This window comes from Rhamphochromis longiceps, linkage group LG22, assembly GCF_057381845.1.
Source record: "Rhamphochromis longiceps isolate RC_006_pf linkage group LG22, R_longiceps_female_GT1.1, whole genome shotgun sequence".
NCBI classification, from domain to species: domain Eukaryota; kingdom Metazoa; phylum Chordata; class Actinopteri; order Cichliformes; family Cichlidae; genus Rhamphochromis; species Rhamphochromis longiceps.
The window spans coordinates 17577216-17597865 of NC_140577.1; the positions used below are offsets into that span (position 1 = coordinate 17577216).

At 39.7% G+C, this 20650-nt stretch overlaps 1 protein-coding gene and 1 long non-coding RNA gene across 3 annotated transcripts; both read right to left on the reverse strand.

Moving 5' to 3' along the window:
• Positions 1-873: 873 nt before the first annotated feature.
• On the reverse strand, positions 874-5380 carry stmnd1 (stathmin domain containing 1). 2 transcript variants are annotated; one of them, XM_085396358.1, is made up of 5 exons: positions 5331-5380; positions 3529-3688; positions 2365-2504; positions 1718-1849; positions 874-1597 (listed from the first exon to the last, which is right to left on the reverse strand). In XM_085396358.1, the coding sequence occupies exons 1-5, from the start codon at positions 5331-5333 to the stop codon at positions 1187-1189; spliced, it is 846 nt and encodes a 281-aa protein (XP_085252484.1). In that variant the 5' UTR covers positions 5334-5380; the 3' UTR covers positions 874-1186. The 2 variants fall into 2 exon arrangements, with proteins under 2 accessions (XP_085252484.1, XP_085252483.1); XM_085396357.1 differs by lacking the exon at positions 5331-5380 and adding an exon at positions 4779-5307.
• A 5744-nt stretch (positions 5381-11124) lies between these two features.
• LOC146643849 (uncharacterized) lies at positions 11125-16600 on the reverse strand. The gene is made up of 2 exons (XR_014909380.1): positions 12365-16600; positions 11125-11696 (listed from the first exon to the last, which is right to left on the reverse strand). It is a non-coding gene; the product is annotated as an uncharacterized LOC146643849 (long non-coding RNA).
• Between the last annotated feature and the right edge of the window lie 4050 nt (positions 16601-20650).

Genomic DNA, 20650 nt, shown 5'->3' on the forward strand with positions numbered 1-20650 from the left:
ACCTCCACCTGCAGGACGTCACATCACAATGAAATGCAACCTGATAAAGCGCCTTTCTGCCGTGTCTCCGTTCACTTGCTGTTTTATTAATGAAGCCACACGCCCTTAAAAGTCAGAATAAAGGGGGATTGATATCAGGTTTCTCAAGCTCAACAATGGGGATCCGGTTAGGTTGCATGCTCTTATTGTCTCTGCAGCATGCTGACTAGTCTGAATCCTCTAACAATATGCCGCCCCCCAATGAAAGCTTCATTTATTCTTTATCACCAGGAACCTTGAACCACTACAAACATTAAGTCCACTTTGTAAATGCTGTTTCCATATTGGCTGTTTTTAGAGAAATTAAAACTTAAAATATCTGTCAATCATTTGCCAGTCAGGCAAAGGAAAGTTGAAGGTCAAAGGTCAAGGAAACAGCTGAATGGCCACAGCAGTCACACTTAGGTTTCAGCCCTAACCTCTCATTCAAAAATATGTTTTGATGTTCTGGTTTTTTTTGTGGTTAACCTCTAAAGCTTTTACATTTTATGGATTGTAATAAATGACTGATCACACACTTGTTTTTCACACACTCTCTGAACCATAAAAAACGAGAAAATGGGGATTTCCTACTTTGCCTTAAACACATCTTTTTACACCAAGCCCTTCCTCACATGTTGCCAAAAGCACTCATGGCTTGTCTTATAGAAGAGGTGCGCTAACTCTTCTATAAGACAAGCTGCAGCACACATTTAACCCACTGAAACAGTGCCACCTTATGTCCAACAGAACAGCTGCACAGAGTACAACCTTCACAGCAACGTGAGAGGATAACACAGCAATTTCTCTCAGTTATAGTGAAAAAAACAAACAAAGACCAAACAACCAAAAGCACTCACAAAAATCGATTTGGTCTTTTGGTATGAAGTGCATCAATTAATCTTTATTAAAGTGTTCAGTGAGGTAAAATGCGTTGAATTTAATGGAAAACCCTCATGTTCCAATGTGCTTTCATGTTTTTCTTCTGCAAACCTTCACAGCTTCAACATTAAGTTCAGTCACACATTAAATATACATTGTACACATTGCTAATACATTTATTTTACAAGCTTAAACAACTCTCAACTGTGCAAAATGAATGTATTTTTGGCTTAGTTTCTCTTCCCGTACCCCCTTGTGCTGATTGATGGCTGATTTGTGCAATAGTTTAAAATACTTCTTCTTTGTCATCTGCATGTTGGAAGCTAGAATCACACTCCAGCTCCCCTGAGGCTGTGAACTCTTGCACCTGGGTCATCTCTTCTTCTTCTTCCTTTTCTCTACTCTCAACTTCCCTCTCTGCACCCTCCCCTCGGTGATCTCCTCCCTCCTCTCTCCTTTCTCTCTTCCCTGCCTTCTTCGCCTCTTCCTCGCACTCCCTTTTGCCATCTCCATCCTCTCTCACCCACTCTCCTCCCTCTGCAGCCTCACGCATCACCTGGCTGGGATGTGGTGCCGCTAGCGTCTCCACAGGGGTGATGGACATGTCTTTGTCTTTCTCGGTGCTGGAGATGATGGCGGGGACACGGACACGTGCAGACTTGCTCCTTAAACGCATCTTGAGCTTATCTTCTTTTAACTGAAAGAGAGTGGAGAGTGCAAGATTTTTTTTTTAAGAAAACTCTGGTAAAAAACAAAACAAACCAAAAGACATGACAGAGCTGAGGTGTTGGGGAAAATGGTCATGCAGACACGGCACCTTGCGTCTCTCTTCAGCCAGCCGGATCTTCTCTTCAAACTCTTCTCTGGTGTGTAGCTTCTGAGCTTTCTTCACCTTCAGAGACTCCAGTCTGGCAGGAGGCCTGCGCCAGGCACCTTCATTGTCGTCCAGCTGATGCATACAAACACAGAAAATGACAGAAAACACTTCATGCATCTTTTTAGACAGGCAACCTGTCTGTACCACGTCTCACGCCCTATGGCAGACGGGATAAGCTCCAGCCCCCAACCCCCCACACTCGTGACCCTGAATTTAATATGCAGAATGGAATGGACGGATAGTTTAGCTTATGAGTATGAGTTTATGGGCAAAGATGGAATCAGGCAGCTCATTTTGTGCTTGGTTCATGGTGTTCTTCCTTATTTTCTTTTTCTTTAGTAAAAGTTTGTTGAACCGCAGCATTATTATGGATGCCACAGATTCAGGGACAGTAGCAGTCAGGCTATGGAAAAAGTTTTTATTTCGCTTTGTCAGATGTGTTGAGAAAAAAAAGCATCTTTTAGAATATGTACCCTGTTTATATCACTGTGCTTGTCTTTCTACTAAAAGTAAAGCTCCATTTGCAGTAAAGCTGTCAGATAACTGGCCTGTAAGGTCGTACCATGCTGTGCACACCAGGTACTCACCATGATGCTGTAAGCTTCTCCAACCCTGCTGCTCTTTTCTCTGTGCTGTTCCTTTGGGATGATGCCCTGATTCAGCAGTTCCTCCAGGATCTTGTGGGACTTCTGGCGTTCAGTTATTTCATTATCCCACAGAAGTACGTCTGGAAAAACAAACCAACAAAAAAACAAGAAATAAACAAACACATATTATACACTCAAGGACATCTTACAAGCAAATAAATAACAAAATCACAGTATAGATAAAATAACAGTTGAAGACATCATCGGAAAAAAAAGTCAATACATCACAGAATTAAAATAAAACGGAATAGGCAAGCTTAAACAGATGTGTTTTAACAGTGGTTATAGAGAGAGGGAGAGAATCAGTGTTCCGAATGTGATTTGGGAGCGAGTTCCAAAGATGAGGAGCCACTCGGTTGCCAGCTCTAATGCCCATGGTCGTCAGGAGTGCAGAAGGTATAATGAGAATGACAGAGGATGAGGAGCTCAGAGAACAGGATGGAGTGGTGATGTGCAAAAGATCAGGGAGACCTGGAGGTGAGAGATGGAGAGATAGAGAGACTTAAAGGGCTTAAAGGACCAGGGCTGTCTGTACTGTGAAGGTGCTGAAAACCAGATTCAATTTGCTCATAGAGATGACTGTTAGTAAGGTGACAGTAAGGTGATGGGTCTACACTCGATTTCTTAAGAGTTGGAATTATCACAGCTAGAGGTAAAGGAAAAAGGCAGAGATTAGGGAGAAATGGATAATGTCAGTTATTCAATGAGTGAGAGAGGAACAAAATAAACAGGATATAACTGCCTGAGTGGAAAGTGGGTCAAGGCAACAGGTAGAAGGTTAAGATTTATCAGCAAATCCAGATATTTTCTCAACAGTTGAGAGAGTGAAACTGGGAAAGAGGAAGGCAGATCACAGTGTGCAACATGTGGAATTATCTAGACCCAGCTGCTGATGGACATTGCTCTTCTTGGTATTGAAAAAAAGGCCATGGAAATCCTAATATTCCATTCACCAGACTTGATTAATGTTCCATACATATATTCCATAAATATTAGCTGTAGACATGGCACCCTTAAAGTGGCCCATTTGTTCCTGATTTGTTTCTCTACAGCCTGATGAGTCAGACTACACACTCACTGTCCTGTGTAAATCTGTCCACTCACTTTCTCTGATGCTCTCTGATGTTAGAAGAGGGAGTGTTCGGGGCACTGCTCCAGGTATGTCACCAGGTATTTCTCTGTTCTCCATCACCACCCCGCTGTCTGCTGTGCCCTTTGACACAGCTGAGTCTCCACGACCGCTGACCTTACTTCCTGTGTCATCCTGACAGCACAGACACAGAAAATAAATGCAGAAAGGGGACATTATTAAATCCTGACATCATTCCTGTGGTATCACAGACATGAATTTGTCATGGTAACATCTGTGTTAACGTATTATCAATTTGTCATATAGGTTTACTTCACAGTCTCAATCAGCTACATTTTACAAAAAAAAAAGTACACCGAAATACATATTCACCTTTTATTTTCTTATAGTGTACACTGGTACTGATTAAACTAACCCGGCAGCATAAAATACAACTACAGTTTACTGCGCAAGTTCACAAGTCCAGTGTGAAATAAACCTACATAAAAAGTTGATTTCTTTGAGCCCCATATTGTATTTTTAAGGAATGCTTTTCAACTATGGTATAAACTATGAGGTTTGTGTGAAATATAAATTCATTCATGAGATTTAGAGGGGAAACCACTTTTATCAAATCTGTTGCAACTGACATGACCAAAAATGTGTCTTTTCATTTGTCTCTTCTTTTCTTTATTATAATCGTATAATAATAATAATGATATATATATGTATATATATAGATATATATGTGTATAAATAATCCACATTTTTGAAAACAACAACAAAAGTTGCATTAAGAATTAATTAATGGGAAACTGCAATGAGACGAAACTGGATTCTTCTTCAGCCTTTAAGAGCAAGCCCAAACTTTTAGTCTTTATAAAAAGTAAGATATATTAACACTGATATTGCCAAACTTTTTTTTTCTTTTTGCCTTGACACATCTGAAGCTGGTCTGATAGGACTTAACCATCATTACTCAGGTTCGTACCACAGAAGAAGAAGCATTGTGAAGGCACCTGCCCTTGTTGCCTTAACTTTATAGTTTATGTGAGAGAGTTGGGCTATACCAGTCTTTCAGCTTGCTGTTTTTCCAAAAAAAGGAACAAAATGTTTTTTTCCCCTGCTAGAGAGAAGACTTCATAATAAATATCTATGTTCAAAAGGAAAATTTCACTTCCCTTACAACTTTCTATGAATTTTCTTTAAAAACTGTCACAAACAAACACCAGCTCTAGCGTCCTGTCCCCGGTTTTACTAGTGGGTGGTGGGACACCCAGCCTACCTCGTCTCCATTCACTGTCAGCGTTTGGACCGCGGTGATCGTGGAGTTCATGCATCCCATTTTCACCTTAAAGCAACGATGTGAAGTCAATCCTTGAAATTCATAAACCACCAGCTGTGTTTTGTTTTCTGGATTTCTTGTTGTTGTCTATGTGTTATCGACTGTTGTAGATTTGCATTCCTTCACTCAGACACTGCAGTCTCCATGGGTCCCGTGCGTTGCTAGGGGCCGTTGCTACAATAAATCTGACCTGGTCAAAGAGGTGATACTGCAAAGTCTACGTACAATGATCAAATTCGTTCATTTCTGATCAAATTTGTGCTTGCATCGTCCTTAAATGAACTCGTATGACAAATTTGTTGTCGGACTTCTGTTTGGGAGTAGAGTCGACTACAAAAGTATAATAGTGCCAGAAATCACTAGACGTGCATGTTACCAGATTACCACAAACAGAGGGGCTTGGTAAATAATTCAGCCAGGAGTCAGTGTGCCAAAAATAATTATATAAAACATGACCCTGACACATAAAACACAACACACTGTTCCGCTTACCATTAATTTTTACTCAGATACCAAGTTTCAGTGCGTGTGACCTTCGTTTCCTAAAACAACAACAACATGAAAATAAAATGAATATAAGACGAACGGACAGTGACAAATATCAACAAATAAGATACGCTTTTAATAAGCAAGCAGGGCCGGCCCGTGGCATAGGCCGTATAGGCAAATGCTAAGGGCGCCGTCCATCAGGGGGCGCCACGCCAGTGCCACAAATGTTGAAAAAAAAAAAAAAGTTGGTACTATTATTTCTAAATACAAAAAATAATCCCACGTTAATTAAAATGCAAAGTAAAGCTTATTTAATAGAAATATTATTTGTTACAACATTACGCCCCCCGCACGGTGCGCCCCCTCCCTCCCCGTATCATGGTTCCTTTTGGACGTCACCACATCAAAAAATCAACACAAGATGTCAAAACGGCCAAAGCTGTCAGGTGCCCAGGGAAGAAAAAAGAGAAAAGAAGAGGAGGAGAAACGAGAAAAAGACAGAGGTAGGTAACGTTAGCCTACATGAAATTATTTGTCTGAATGTGATAGTAACCTAAATTTTTAGCATTAAGCTAATGTTACATGATTCGCTAATTGCTAATCAATAAATAGCTAGTTAACTGTTTTAACGTCAGTTAATATTGTGGAGGGGGCTAAATTGTTATGGAAAATAATAATGTAACGTTAGGTAATTACAGTACTCCCACCTTTCCTCATTTGTATTCATCTTTTAAGCAGGTGTTTTTTGTTTACATTGTTATTGCCTTCTGGTTAGCTAACGTTTACCCTGCAGGTAATAGTCACTTTTCCACCCCTGTATATATTATAGTTGTAAGCCTAGTTGTTAAAGTGCACATCATTAATGTTAATTAAGCAATATCACATGAGAGGGAATGCTGTTTTTTAATATGAGCACTGCTGTGATTCGGTCAAAGATAATCATAACATAACATTCTCATATGATATTATACTGTTACTTTGCATTCTGCTATTCAGCATTTCACTGTAATGATGACAATAAATTGAATCTAATCTAATTTGCATATCAGTTAACATCATACATATATCTCTTTGGTTTTTCATTTATATTATATAATTTCATTTTATTCCTGGAATCATATGTTTTTATTATTAGACTTTAATACTCAGTGGTGTCACATACTCCTCTCTTCAGATGCACTGTTGAAGTTTCTAAATCCCACCCCTGGGCCATCTACCACATCTACCGCTGCTGCCTCCACTTCAGCAGCACAACCCACCAGTGATGCAGCTTTAGCAGCACAACCCAGCCATGATGCAGCAGCATCAAGCGGTCTTCCTGTTGCCTCCACCTCAGCAGCACAACCCACCAGTTTTGCAGCAGCATCAAGCGGTGTTATTGTATTTCATATATTCATTTTTTAATTTTTTGTATTCATTTATTTATTCATATATTTTTTTTATCTTGTTAATTATTCTGATTGTGAATTTGCTTTCTTTAAGTAAAAAAAAAAGGTCAAAGACAAAGCTATTCGGTTTCTTGTGAGTACATACACTACACTGCCGATGTAGGGGGGCGCCACCTGAAATCTTGCCTAGGGCGCCAGATTGGTTAGGGCCGGGCCTGTAAGCAAGATTAAAATAACAGTTCTTCTTTCTTGGGGAGAAGGTAACATGCAACTTTCTGTTTTTTTCCAGTTCTGAACAAAAACCACAAAATACATCAAGGCAGTTGCCTAAGTATGGGCTTAATGAGGGTTATATAATATTGGACAGGTAGTCTGATATCCTCCTGAAAAGCGAGGGGAAAAAGCATCTTTCAGTTTAACTATTTTGTCTGCTGATACAACGGATAGGCTTGGTCAATTGTGGTACAATAGCCATTTGTATAAGAGGTAACATATGAGAGAGATACTCCCTACAGCTTATGACAAAATTTGATTCGATTTGATTGATGACCCTAATCATGACCTTTTGACCTCCCCCCTCCCCCCGGAAGTGTGTAATTTGATCCCCTAAGCGTGACGAATTGCAACCGGAGAAGGGAGGGGGAAACCCCCGGAAGTGTGTAATTTGATCCCCTAAGCGCGCCACCTGTTGCGCCACCTGTTGTTGGAAAAAAAAGAAAAACGTTTTTAGAGGGAGGGAGGGGTCTGCGGCAGGGGAGGGGAATAAAAGCAGAGAGGAGGCCGTCACAATTTCTAGGCACAGACGCAAGATGGATCCTTTCATTCTGCAGCCCAGCAGCGTTCCTGTGTACTTGGACGGCGAAGAGATCTGCTCTCCCGAGGCCGCTAGCATGGGAGGCAGCAGCAGCGAGTGGTCCTCGTCGATTATCAGCGACACCCCCGTCACCGTCTACAGTAACAGATCCGAAGCAACCGCCGCTCCGCGGAAAGAAGGCTTTGAGTATGACATATTCAAATACAGCATATTTACTATGGAAGGCCTCGATCCAGACCTTGCGACCCTACCGGAAATACTCCGGAAGTGTCTAGTCATTTTCAGACCTGATGCGTCATGTTCCATAAGCATGAGGGGAGGGGTATGGTTGCCGGGGGGGGGGAGATCAGAGAGGGTTCCTGAAGCATAGGGGTGATGCAGCAGCAGTTGACTCTGTGCTGTATAGAGAGACAGAGCGGCAGTTAGTTTTCCACAAACTCATAGTTTGAATTCTGTTTCAATATTATGACAATTTTCTCTGTATTTCTTTTTTTTTTTTTTTTTTTTTACAATAGCGGATGTAATTTTACTTTCTTAAGCTGCACCGGCGCTTGTAATGGGGAAAAAAAGAGTGACTTCCTATTGCCTGTAGAGAACCGTTTCTTTCAATAGTATTTTATTTTCCTATAATACAGACGCAGTAAAAAACCTTTAAGATGATCTGCCTAGCAACAAATTGCATTTTTAGGCTACACCATAGCTTGTGATGAAAAGAAGAACTTTCTATCCGCTTGTAACCTACAGGCTGCCTACCCCGTGAGAGAGATAATCCCATACAGTTTATGACAAAATTTAATCCGAAGTGATTGATGGCCCTAATCACGACCTTTTGACCTCCCCCCTCCCCCCCGGAAGTGTGTAATGAGCGTGACGAATCGCATCTGGAGAAGGGAGGGGGGAAACCTCCGGAAGAGCGCCATCTGTTGTTGGGAAAAAAAAGTTTTTAGAGGGAGGGTCTGCAGCAGGGGAGGAGAATAAAAAGCAGAGAGGAGGAGTCCGTCACAATTTCTAAGTCACAGACACACAGGATGGATTTCCTTCTGCAGCCCAGCAGCGGTCCTGTGTCCGATGAGATCTGCTCTCCCAAAGAAGAAGGCTTTGAATATGACATATTCAAATACAGCATATTTACTATGGAAGGCCTCGATCCGGACCTTATGACCCTACCGGAAATACTCTGGAAGTGTCTAGTCATTTTCAGACCTGATGCGTCATGTTCCCTAAGCACAGCGGTGATGCAGCAGATGATTCTGTGATGTATAGAGAGACAGAGCGGCAGCTAGTTTTCCGCAAACTCATAGTCTGAATTCTGTTTCAATATTATGACAATTTTCTCTGTTTTTTTTTACAATAGCGGGTGTAATTTTACTTTCTTAAGCTGCACCGGCGTTTGTAATGGAAATAAAGAGTGACTTCCTGTAGAGATTTCAATAGTATTTTATTTTCCTATAATACAGACGCTGTAAAAAACCTTTAAGATACACCATAGCTTGTGATGAAAAGAAGAACTTTCTATCCGCTTGTAACCTACAGGCTGCCTATGTGTAAAAAACGAATAAATATCCCTTAGTGAATACTACTTTTCCTTTTGAGAGACTGAAAAACAAACCATAATTGCAGCGACAGGCGATCTTGTTTCTCACACACACACACACACACACACACACACACACACACACACACACACACACACACACACACACACACACACACACACACACACACACACACCGCGGGTACTTTTACAATGGGTTTTCTCAATAGATAGAAAATGATGACGTTGAGGAGTCAACAGCCGATATTATCATTGCTTGTAACCCGGTAAATAATTTCGTACATCTCCTCCCCTAAAATAAGCCTTAGCGGAAAAAAAAGCTCATATTCGAATAAGTTTATTAAAGCACCCCCCTCTGTGGGAAAGAGTCAACCATGAGGCGAGTTTTGTCAACAGCAATTGTCCATTTGGTAAAACAAATATCCGTCTCAAAGTCGTATTTTACCGTTGCAGAATGTGGAAAACAGACGGCGTTCGCAAGAAGACACACACACACACACACACACACACACACACACACACACACACACACACACACACACACACACACACACACACACACACACACACACCGCGGGCCAAGGAGGAGTTTTTTTCTTCAATACTTTAACAATAAGTTTTCTCAATAGATAGAAAATGATGACGCTGAGGAGTCAACATCCGATATTATCATTGCTTGTAACCCGGTAAATAATTTCGTACATCTCCCCATAAAACAAGTCTTAGTGGAAAAAAGCTCATATTCGAATAAGTTTATTCCCCTCTGTGGGAAAGAGTTTTTTTCTCAGAGTCAACCATGAGGCGAGTTTTGTCAACAGCAAGAACAACTGTTGCCCATAAAGTAAAACAAATATCCGCCTCTAAGTCGTATTTTACCGTTGCAGAATGTGGAAAACAGACAGCCCTCACAGGAGGCACCCAGGGGCCCACCTCACACACCATAGTTAAAATATTTAAATTTCAACTAAATTTGTAGTAATGATCGGATTTCCTCACTTATCTACACCACACTCCTTGTCCTTGATTTCTTATCGTTTCTTATCGTTCCTCTGTCCCTTAATAGAAACCACATATATAGAAACTATCCTCCCTTTCAGTTGTCTTTTGCACTTCCATATCGCAAAGCAGTTACTGTAGGTTATTTTCTGCTTATGCATTAATGTAATTAATTAACTTATTTATCCTTAAGTAAGGTAATGACTTGAGTTCTAATGCTTTTTGTCTCTTGAGTTAGCTGTCAATGTGGGATTTTTTTCCCCTTTTGTCCAGTTAAAGCTGCCTTTCATTCTTCAACACAGCTTAAACTCTAATAGGTAAGCTTTCTTGTAATTTCTTAGTTCTGCAGTCTTCTTGAAAGACATCCGAGACTCTTCTTTGGATGCTGGCTGCCTTTTGTTTTGTTTTCTGTCAAGATGATCCCACACTGCTTCGATTATCTTGAGGTTCGAACCCTGGAGAGATCAATCCATGACTGATGCGTTGTTTCATCCAGGCATACTTTGACTACATTGGCAGTATGTTTGCGATCATTGTCGTACTGAAGTCATAGGTTGTTTACTGAGCCGTACTTTGGGAGTCATACTGTTGTGATACTGAGGAGAAAAGGGTAAGGTTTGATAGACTAAACCCTTACACACATAATTTGAAAAACCTAAAGAGTGTGTGAGACTGCTAGCTGTGTTGTTCAGCATTAAACTCATCTACAAATGTGTTAGTAAAGAGCGACTTGTACTTCTGTCCCATTAAGCAACGGTTTAACAAATTTCACTGCAAACTATAAAAGGAATCTGGATTTATATAGAACATAGTAGTGATGGATTAAGTGCAGGAAACACTAGTATAAGGTGTCTATTGAACAAATCTCCTTCAGCGTTCAAAATGACCAAAGTGAGGCCTACAGGCGTTTCTCTCGGTTGGTTGTGTTCAGGGAAAAAGCAGCTAAATACACTGAGACTGCTCCGCATTGTTAGCGAGTTAACTCTGGATATCTGTAGGTTTTGTCAAACTTGGAGTGAACAAAAGCAGAAAAACAGTAAAAGATGCAGACAGTGAAAGTCTGGTTTATTTCATGAACACAATGAAACATTTTACAGTCCACAGAGCAAAGTAGCATACATGATAAATAGATACACATAACATGAGAAGTAAAACTCGTCGTCTTACCACATGTTATATTCTGTAAACTTAAAATAACCACAGAAATTAGAGTTTAGTGTTTTAAAGTCATTATTAAAAACATGAGTCAACATTACTGAAGTGACGCTTTAACGATGCGTCTTATCACCGTGTTTATGATGATAAAACATGTTCTCTCGTTAGTAGTTGTCTGCGCTGTCACTTGTCATGAAAATGTCCAGAGCCAGGGTTCCTCTTTAATCACCATTGATCATTAATAAGGTCACAAAAGATTTGTCACATTATCCCCATAAACAAAATGCTTTTATAGAAATCATTGTGATACAAATATTTAGATTCTTGATTCACAATGTGCACGAACTCAAAATCTTTAGAGGTTCATATTTATAAAGTATCGCAAATAATACATTTATACCATTGTATGAGCTACTTCTTGTAAAAACTGATTGAAAAAAGCTCCTGTCGTGACCTTCCTTCTGTGAGGACACACACACACACAGAGAGAGAGAGAGGGGGAAGATCATTAGGATTGGAGGCGTTTTTGGATTTTCACTTATTGTTGGCTTTACAGTCACATAAAATTCATTCCAATTTTTTTGCCTTTGCTTCAATTAAGGTGTTTCTTTAAATCTACAGCAGCTTCCTTTTCAAAAAGTTTACTGACATAGTAAGGAAGTAGCTAGGGAACTCAGTAAGTATGAGCAACAACAGCTTAGGGACTGTTTCTACAATAAAGAGGAATTCATCATCATCTGCAGTTCATCAAAAAAAAAAAAAAAGTGCCATTAAAAACAATTCAGCAGATCCTCAAAGTATGGATACAATCTGTTTTCAGCTGTAGAGGTACGCTTCATGTACTTATCAACATGCAGTTTAGAGGCTTGCATTAGAGTGCTTTGGTACTTGGGCCTCTTTTATTTAGCACGGTTATACCATTGTGTATTTAGCTATATAAATATGCTCAAGAGTCTATTGTATGTTTGTCATGCAATTAAAAATTCAAAAATATAATTTTTAAATCAGTAACTTTGCAAATTTAGAGGAAATGTTTTTGGATAACAAATGTGTCACATTTTCAACAGGGTTTGAATAATCAGCGTTAACACAGAGACATTTATGCGCTGGGTATAACAGACATCCTTACCTTGGAGCAGAGAAACACGGTGTATTGTTGCTTTTCTCTATTGTATAAGCAGCGCCCGACTGTCAGAAACGCTCTGTGCGGGTAGCAAAGTCGGATCCGACGCACATCCAGGAATCCGTGTGAAAGAAAGGTCTCGCTGCAGCTAGGCTCTCAGGATAGTCAGGCTTTTATTTATATTTGCATTCTGGTGCGTTAAAGCAGCCTCTGTGTCCCGCTTGGATCCTCATTCCGAAAATTCAGATATTTAAATAAAATGGTGAATTGGCTAGTGATGAGGAGCCACTTAGATCCGTAAAATGAGGTTTGATTAAATTAAACTCTTATGAACAGCTATGAACTCTACCTCTCTGCTGATGTGTTCCAAACAAGCAATGTTTTCTACACGTCCAAACTGTGTGCTAACTACCTCACACCGCTGTGTCTGGGATCCGAAAAAATAAAAAGTTAAAACGCTATACCTTGCGGCAGTTTTGAAGTGCTGAGGAAACTACTGTGTGTCTGATGGGGTGTTTTTATATAGGTGGACTTGGTTTCAGTTGGCCTCTGACATGATAAGATAAAATAAAGGAAACTGATTGTAATGGAACTACAGTGCTGGGATGCTCTTGATAAGGGAGCCTCTTTTATTGTTTTATGACTTGTTTTGCTGACTGTTGAGGGCCTAACTGTAACCAACTCTGTCTAACTGTTGCAGAGTTAAGAATCTGTAGTTTTTAGAAGTAACACAAGAAAAGTTTATTTCTAAAGGAATACCTGTTGTTTGTGGTGCTCTATTTAAAACTATTAGTGTCATGAACCAAAGTTCAGCGCACAAGCTGGACCCAGAAGCAGAGCCAACACACACAGGAGTACGAGAAAATAAACTTTATTTTAACTGAAGGTGTCCCGGGAGGGTAGAAGGAAAACACGCGTGAAACTCGAGAAACCAAGGGACCGGGAGATGAGTCGCGCAGGAACGCCGAAAACGGGACTGTGGGAGGCTGCAACAGAAAAAGGACAAGAATTATTGGGGCGCGGGGAAATAGCAGCATACGTGGGGGAAGAGTATGAGTCTTACGGTGACAGCGGGGCCGTGGGAGCCGGAGGGAGGGGTGAGGGTCCGCGCTAAATTTGCAAAGTTACTGATTTAAAAATTATATTTTTGAATTTTTAATTGCATGACAAACATACAATAGACTCTTGAGCATATTTATATAGCTAAATACACAATGGTATAACCGTGCTAAATAAAAGAGGCCCAAGTACCAAAGCACTCTAATGCAAGCCTCTAAACTGCATGTTGATAAGTACATGAAGCGTACCTCTACAGCTGAAAACAGATTGTATCCATACTTTGAGGATCTGCTGAATTGTTTTTAATGGCACTTTTTTTTTTTTTTTTGATGAACTGCAGATGATGATGAATTCCTCTTTATTGTAGAAACAGTCCCTAAGCTGTTGTTGCTCATACTTACTGAGTTCCCTAGCTACTTCCTTACTATGTCAGTAAACTTTTTGAAAAGGAAGCTGCTGTAGATTTAAAGAAACACCTTAATTGAAGCAAAGGCAAAAAAATTGGAATGAATTTTATGTGACTGTAAAGCCAACAATAAGTGAAAATCCAAAAACGCCTCCAATCCTAATGATCTTCCCCCTCTCTCTCTCTCTCTCTGTGTGTGTGTGTGTCCTCACAGAAGGAAGGTCACGACAGGAGCTTTTTTCAATCAGTTTTTACAAGAAGTAGCTCATACAATGGTATAAATGTATTATTTGCGATACTTTATAAATATGAACCTCTAAAGATTTTGAGTTCGTGCACATTGTGAATCAAGAATCTAAATATTTGTATCACAATGATTTCTATAAAAGCATTTTGTTTATGGGGATAATGTGACAAATCTTTTGTGACCTTATTAATGATCAATGGTGATTAAAGAGGAACCCTGGCTCTGGACATTTTCATGACAAGTGACAGCGCTGACATCTACTAACGAGAGAACATGTTTTATCATCATAAACACGGTGATAAGACGCATCGTTAAAGCGTCACTTCAGTAATGTTGACTCATGTTTTTAATAATGACTTTAAAACACTAAACTCTAATTTCTGTGGTTATTTTAAGTTTACAGAATATAACATGTGGTAAGACGACGAGTTTTACTTCTCATGTTATGTGTATCTATTTATCATGTATGCTACTTTGCTCTGTGGACTGTAAAATGTTTCATTGTGTTCATGAAATAAACCAGACTTTCACTGTCTGCATCTTTTACTGTTTTTCTGCTTTTGTTCACTCCAAGTTTGACAAAACCTACAGATATCCAGAGTTAACTCGCTAACAATGGGGAGCAGTCTCAGTGTATTTAGCTGCTTTTTCCCTGAACACAACCAACCGAGAGAAACGCCTGTAGGCCTCACTTTGGTCATTTTGAACGCTGAAGGAGATTTGTTCAATAGACACCTTATACTAGTGTTTCCTGCACTTAATCCATCACTACTATGTTCTATATAAATCCAGATTCCTTTTATAGTTTGCAGTGAAATTTGTTAAACCGTTGCTTAATGGGACAGAAGTACAAGTCGCTCTTTACTAACACATTTGTAGATGAGTTTAATGCTGAACAACACAGCTAGCAGTCTCACACACTCTTTAGGTTTTTCAAGTTATGTGTGTAAGGGTTTAGTCTATCAAACCTTACCCTTTTCTCCTCAGTATCACAACAGTATGACTCCCAAAGTACGGCTCAGTAAACAACCTATGACTCTAAAGCCAGAACAGAAAGATACAGTTGGAAGATGAATGATTGCGTTTTTATGATGTGTAGTAAAACGACCCCCTCTTCTTCTTCTGTGTTGTTCTTGTGTGTGTGTGTGTGTGTGTGTGTGTGTGTGTGTGTGTGTGTGTGTGTGTGTGTGTGTGTGCGCCTTAGAAGTCAATTAATACATTAGCCATACTTAAAAAAACATCTGAATTTCATTTAGAACTGAGATTCTAAGTTGTAAGGAGGAATCTTATGCACAGCCAGAAACATGTTTCCCCACTTTCACAATGCTGAGGTGCCAAATCCACAACCCCCAACAAATGGTTTATTACACGCAGGTGTGAAGGGCAAGCTTTACTTACACAGCCTCACACACAGTAGATTTTTAAAGTTTTTTTGGGTACAGTGGTTTAGCCACAGATGCAACATCCACTTTTGATAAAGATCACTCCACCTGTTTATTTCTTAAGAAATTAAGCATCTTTATTAAGCTCTTATTTATACATGTCTACACATTAATAGACACCGTGTGCTCTGAGACATTATAGTCTTCTACTTCTGCTTCCATCGGTTTGCATTTTAAACTCCCAACCTTTCAGGTTGTTATGAACGGCTTATATTTCTAACATTTTGTGATGTAAAAGTGAACCATGTTTTTTTTTTTTTTTAATTTTCTGTTTGATGGAAGGACTTAAGACACGAGTTATTTAAACAATTCTAAATGACCGTGTGATGGCCATAGTACTTTATGTGGGCCAAATGTGTTAAGGATAATGTTTATCAATGTAAAATTGCAAAGAACCTTTGAATAGATTATAACATTTTGTAAACAGTTACCTCAGAAGCTGTACTGGTAGATCTATGTATGTAAGGTAAAACTTTCCACAGTACTTCCACTTAAGTAGCTAAACACATAAAGTCACCCTTACCAATAATCCACTGCTCCTTGAAAAAAAGTAGCACAAACAGACGACTGACTGAGCAATGATAAGTAGAGCTACCCGAGGCCGATACTCAAGCAGAAGAAAATTAAAAGTTGTTGTTTTTGTGGCTCGAAAAATTAAAGAAAGTATGTTTAATAATTCAACAAGACCCGCACCTTCAACACATGTACATTCAAATTTTGGAACAGGCTCAACATTGCTGCTGTTCAATAGTTTTTATCCGTTTGAAAAAGTCATTTTACGGCTTTAATGTTTCCAGCTGATAAGGAGAATGAGTGCATTTCAAATGTGCGTCCAAAGGCTTTAAACATCTGCTTTGTCTGTAACGACAGTATCAAACTACAGAGCATTGTTTTTACTAAAATTCAACATTTTCCGATGAAAATTTGGCTACTTTTTTTTTTCTTTACTGTAACACCCACCTCAATGCCATTTTTAGGATATTCTTGGTGATCACATTTTTTCATATTTATGCTTTTGGCACTGAGGGTATCTAATACGCATGTTGTCACTGTGTTTGTACTACCAGCTGTGAGGGCTCTGCTTTTGCTTTGAGCAGTCTGTTTTTATTTTGTCTCGTGATGTTACCACAAACTTTGTGTGAAGTTCACAACAGAGGTAAAGAGATTTAAACACCCCAGTTTAAGGAGGCAGGCAGGGGTTGGACCACCTGCACAGGGCTGGTGAAGCAGAGAGTGTCGGGGGGAGATGTGCAACAGAAGCAGAGGGAACATTTTACAAGATGATAAATGGCAGATTTAGATGATTAAGGATTTGTTGACAAGATTAAAAGACACGTCCGTCAGAGTTCAACAACATTACAGTTTGATTAAATAAAAAAGTTTTTAGACTACACAAGGTTCATTTTCTCCTCTGATAGTAATCATATTAAACATGTCAAGAAAGAAAGAGTATAAAGAAAAATAGTAAATGTGTGTCTAATTAAACTCTTCCTGTGAGCCTTACATCATCCTTTAATATGTTTGGTGTTACAAACTTGAAGAAGCACAGAAAAGATCATCAGACATTAATCTAATCAGTTTTCAGCCTTCATTCATATTGAAAAGTTGAAATCTTCCCTGCTAGACCCAAGTGCAGCGTTTAACACCGTCGGCCAGAACATTTTATTACAGCTATTATTAAATGGAGAGTCCTCTTCACACACTGAGGTTAATTATGAAGCTCCACAGGCTTCTGTGCAAAGACCAGTTCTGTTTACATTATACATGCTTTAGAAGACATAGCATACCACAGGTCAGCTCAGCAACATTTCGACTTTGGCTTGTTTTTTCTGGTTAACGTTAATTACGTAATTTAGAATTAAAGTTTAGTGTTTTTAGCATTTAGGATGGCCGTGGCGAGTAACTCAAGTGCTGTAAACATTTCATGAAACCTCATCAAAAGTTATCTGAGTTGGAAGGGTGGCTGTTAATAAGCCATTCTTAAGGAAGGAGAACAGAGAAAAATAAGGCTGAGGTGTGCCAAATTACACAAGAAATTGACTGGAAAAAGAAATCAGCTGTAATATGTCTTATGGAGTAATGAATCCAAATTTGAAATATGCATGGAAGAGGTCCGAAGAGAGATACAACAGTGAATGTCTATAGCCGTCTTTAACACAGCGTGGATACTCTACCGTGCTTTGAGGCTGGATTTCAGCCAGTGTTGTTGGAGCGCTTATCCAAATTAATCAAATTATGAATGTAGAAAAGTTCCACCAGATTTTGATCGACCATGTAATACCACGTAGTGTCTGATTGGCTTCAACTTCATTTTTCAGTACGACAATGATCGCAAACATACTGCCAATGTAGTCAAAGTATGCCTGGATGAAACAACGCATCAGTCATGGATTGATCTCTCCAGGGTTCGAACCTCAAGATAATCGAAGCAGTGTGGGATCATCTTGACAGAAAACAAAACAAAAGGCAGCCAGCATCCAAAGAAGAGTCTCGGATGTCTTTCAAGAAGACTGCAGAACTAAGAAATTACAAGAAAGCTTACCTATTAGAGTTTAAGCTGTGTTGAAGAATGAAAGGCAGCTTTAACTGGACAAAAGGGGAAAAAAAATCCCACATTGACAGCTAACTCAAGAGACAAAAAGCATTAGAACTCAAGTCATTACCTTACTTAAGGATAAATAAGTTAATTAATTACATTAATGCATAAGCAGAAAATAACCTACAGTAACTGCTTTGCGATATGGAAGTGCAAAAGACAACTGAAAGGGAGGATAGTTTCTATATATGTGGTTTCTATTAAGGGACAGAGGAACGATAAGAAACGATAAGAAATCAAGGACAAGGAGTGTGGTGTAGATAAGTGAGGAAATCCGATCATTACTACAAATTTAGTTGAAATTTAAATATTTTAACTATGGTGTGTGAGGTGGGCCCCTGGGTGCCTCCTGTGAGGGCTGTCTGTTTTCCACATTCTGCAACGGTAAAATACGACTTAGAGGCGGATATTTGTTTTACTTTATGGGCAACAGTTGTTCTTGCTGTTGACAAAACTCGCCTCATGGTTGACTCTGAGAAAAAAACTCTTTCCCACAGAGGGGAATAAACTTATTCGAATATGAGCTTTTTTCCACTAAGACTTGTTTTATGGGGAGATGTACGAAATTATTTACCGGGTTACAAGCAATGATAATATCGGATGTTGACTCCTCAGCGTCATCATTTTCTATCTATTGAGAAAACTTATTGTTAAAGTATTGAAGAAAAAAACTCCTCCTTGGCCCGCGGTGTGTGTGTGTGTGTGTGTGTGTGTGTGTGTGTGTGTGTGTGTGTGTGTGTGTGTGTGTGTGTGCCTTCTTGCGAACGCCGTCTGTTTTCCACATTCTGCAACGGTAAAATACGACTTTGAGACGGATATTTGTTTTACCAAATGGACAATTGCTGTTGACAAAACTCGCCTCATGGTTGACTCTTTCCCACAGAGGGGGGTGCTTTAATAAACTTATTCGAATATGAGCTTTTTTTTCCCGCTAAGGCTTATTTTAGGGGAGGAGATGTACGAAATTATTTACCGGGTTACAAGCAATGATAATATCGGCTGTTGACTCCTCAACGTCATCATTTTCTATCTATTGAGAAAACCCATTGTAAAAGTACCCGCGGTGTGTGTGTGTGTGTGTGTGTGTGTGTGTGTGTGTGTGTGTGTGTGTGTGTGTGTGAGAAACAAGATCGCCTGTCGCTGCAATTATGGTTTGTTTTTCAGTCTCTCAAAAGGAAAAGTAGTATTCACTAAGGGATATTTATTCGTTTTTTACACATAGGCAGCCTGTAGGTTACAAGCGGATAGAAAGTTCTTCTTTTCATCACAAGCTATGATGTATCTTAAAGGTTTTTTACAGCGTCTGTATTATAGGAAAATAAAATACTATTGAAATCTCTACAGGAAGTCACTCTTTATTTCCATTACAAACGCCGGTGCAGCTTAAGAAAGTAAAATTACATCCGCTCTGTCTCTCTATACATCACAGAATCATCTGCTGCATCACCGCTGTGCTTAGGGAACATGACGCATCAGGTCTGAAAATGACTAGACACTTCCGGAGTATTTCCGGTAGGGTCATAAGGTCCGGATCGAGGCCTTCCATAGTAAATATGCTGTATTTGAATATGTCATATTCAAAGCCTTCTTCTTTGGGAGAGCAGATCTCATCGGACACAGGAGCGCTGCTGGGCTGCAGAAGGAAATCCATCCTGTGTGTCTGTGACTTAGAAATTGTGACGGACTCCTCCTCTCTGCTTTTTATTCTCCTCCCCTGCTGCAGACCCTCCCTCTAAAAACTTTTTTTCCCCAACAACAGATGGCGCGCTTCCGGGGTTCACCCCCCCCTTCTCCGGATGCGATTCGTCACGCTCATTACACACTTCCGGGGGGGAGGGGGGGGGAGGTCAAAAGGTCGTGATTAGGGCCATCAATCACTTCGGATTAAATTTTGTCATAAACTGTATGGGATTATCTCTCTCCCGTGTAAAAATGAATAAATATTCCTTAGTGAATACTTTTCTTTGAATACTACTTTTCCTTTTGAGAGTCCCTTTTACAAGGGACTGAAAAACAAACCATAATTGCCGTGACAGGCGATCTTGTTTCTCTCTCTCTCTCACACACACACACACACACCGCGGGTCAAGGAGGAATGAGACAGCGGTAGAGTTTTTTTCTTCATTACTTTTACAATGGGTTTTCTCAATAGACAGAAAATGAAAATGATGACGCTGAGGAGTCAACAGCCGATATTATCATTGCTTGTAACCCGGTAAATAATTTCGTACATCTCCCCATAAAATAAGCCTTAGTGGGAAAAAAAAGCTCATATTCGAAAAAGTTTATTAAAGCACCCCCCTCTGTGGGAAAGAGTTTTTTTTTCTCAGAGTCGAGTTTAAACCATGAGGTCAGTTTTGTCAACAGGAGGCGAGCAAGAACAACTGTTGCCCATAAAGTAAAACAAATATCCGCCTCTAAGTCGTATTTTACAGTTGCAGAATGTGGAAAACAGACAGCCCTCCCAAAAAAGGAAATTGGACACCCCAACTCTCCCGACTGCACGCACACACACACACACACACACACACACACACACACA

What these genes read in the sequence shown, in the direction of transcription:
- stmnd1 (XM_085396357.1), bottom strand. Translation starts at nt 4,838, where the DNA reads ATGGGATGCATGAACTCCACGATCACCGCGGTCCAAACGCTGACAGTG. An exon ending in TGACAGTGAATGGAGACGAG is followed by an intron (nt 3,689 to 4,778) that starts GTAGGCTGGGTG and finishes CTGTGCTGTCAG; the next exon opens with GATGACACAGGAAGTAAGGT. An exon ending in TGGCTGAAGAGAGACGCAAG is followed by an intron (nt 1,598 to 1,717) that starts GTGCCGTGTCTG and finishes ACTCTCTTTCAG; the next exon opens with TTAAAAGAAGATAAGCTCAA.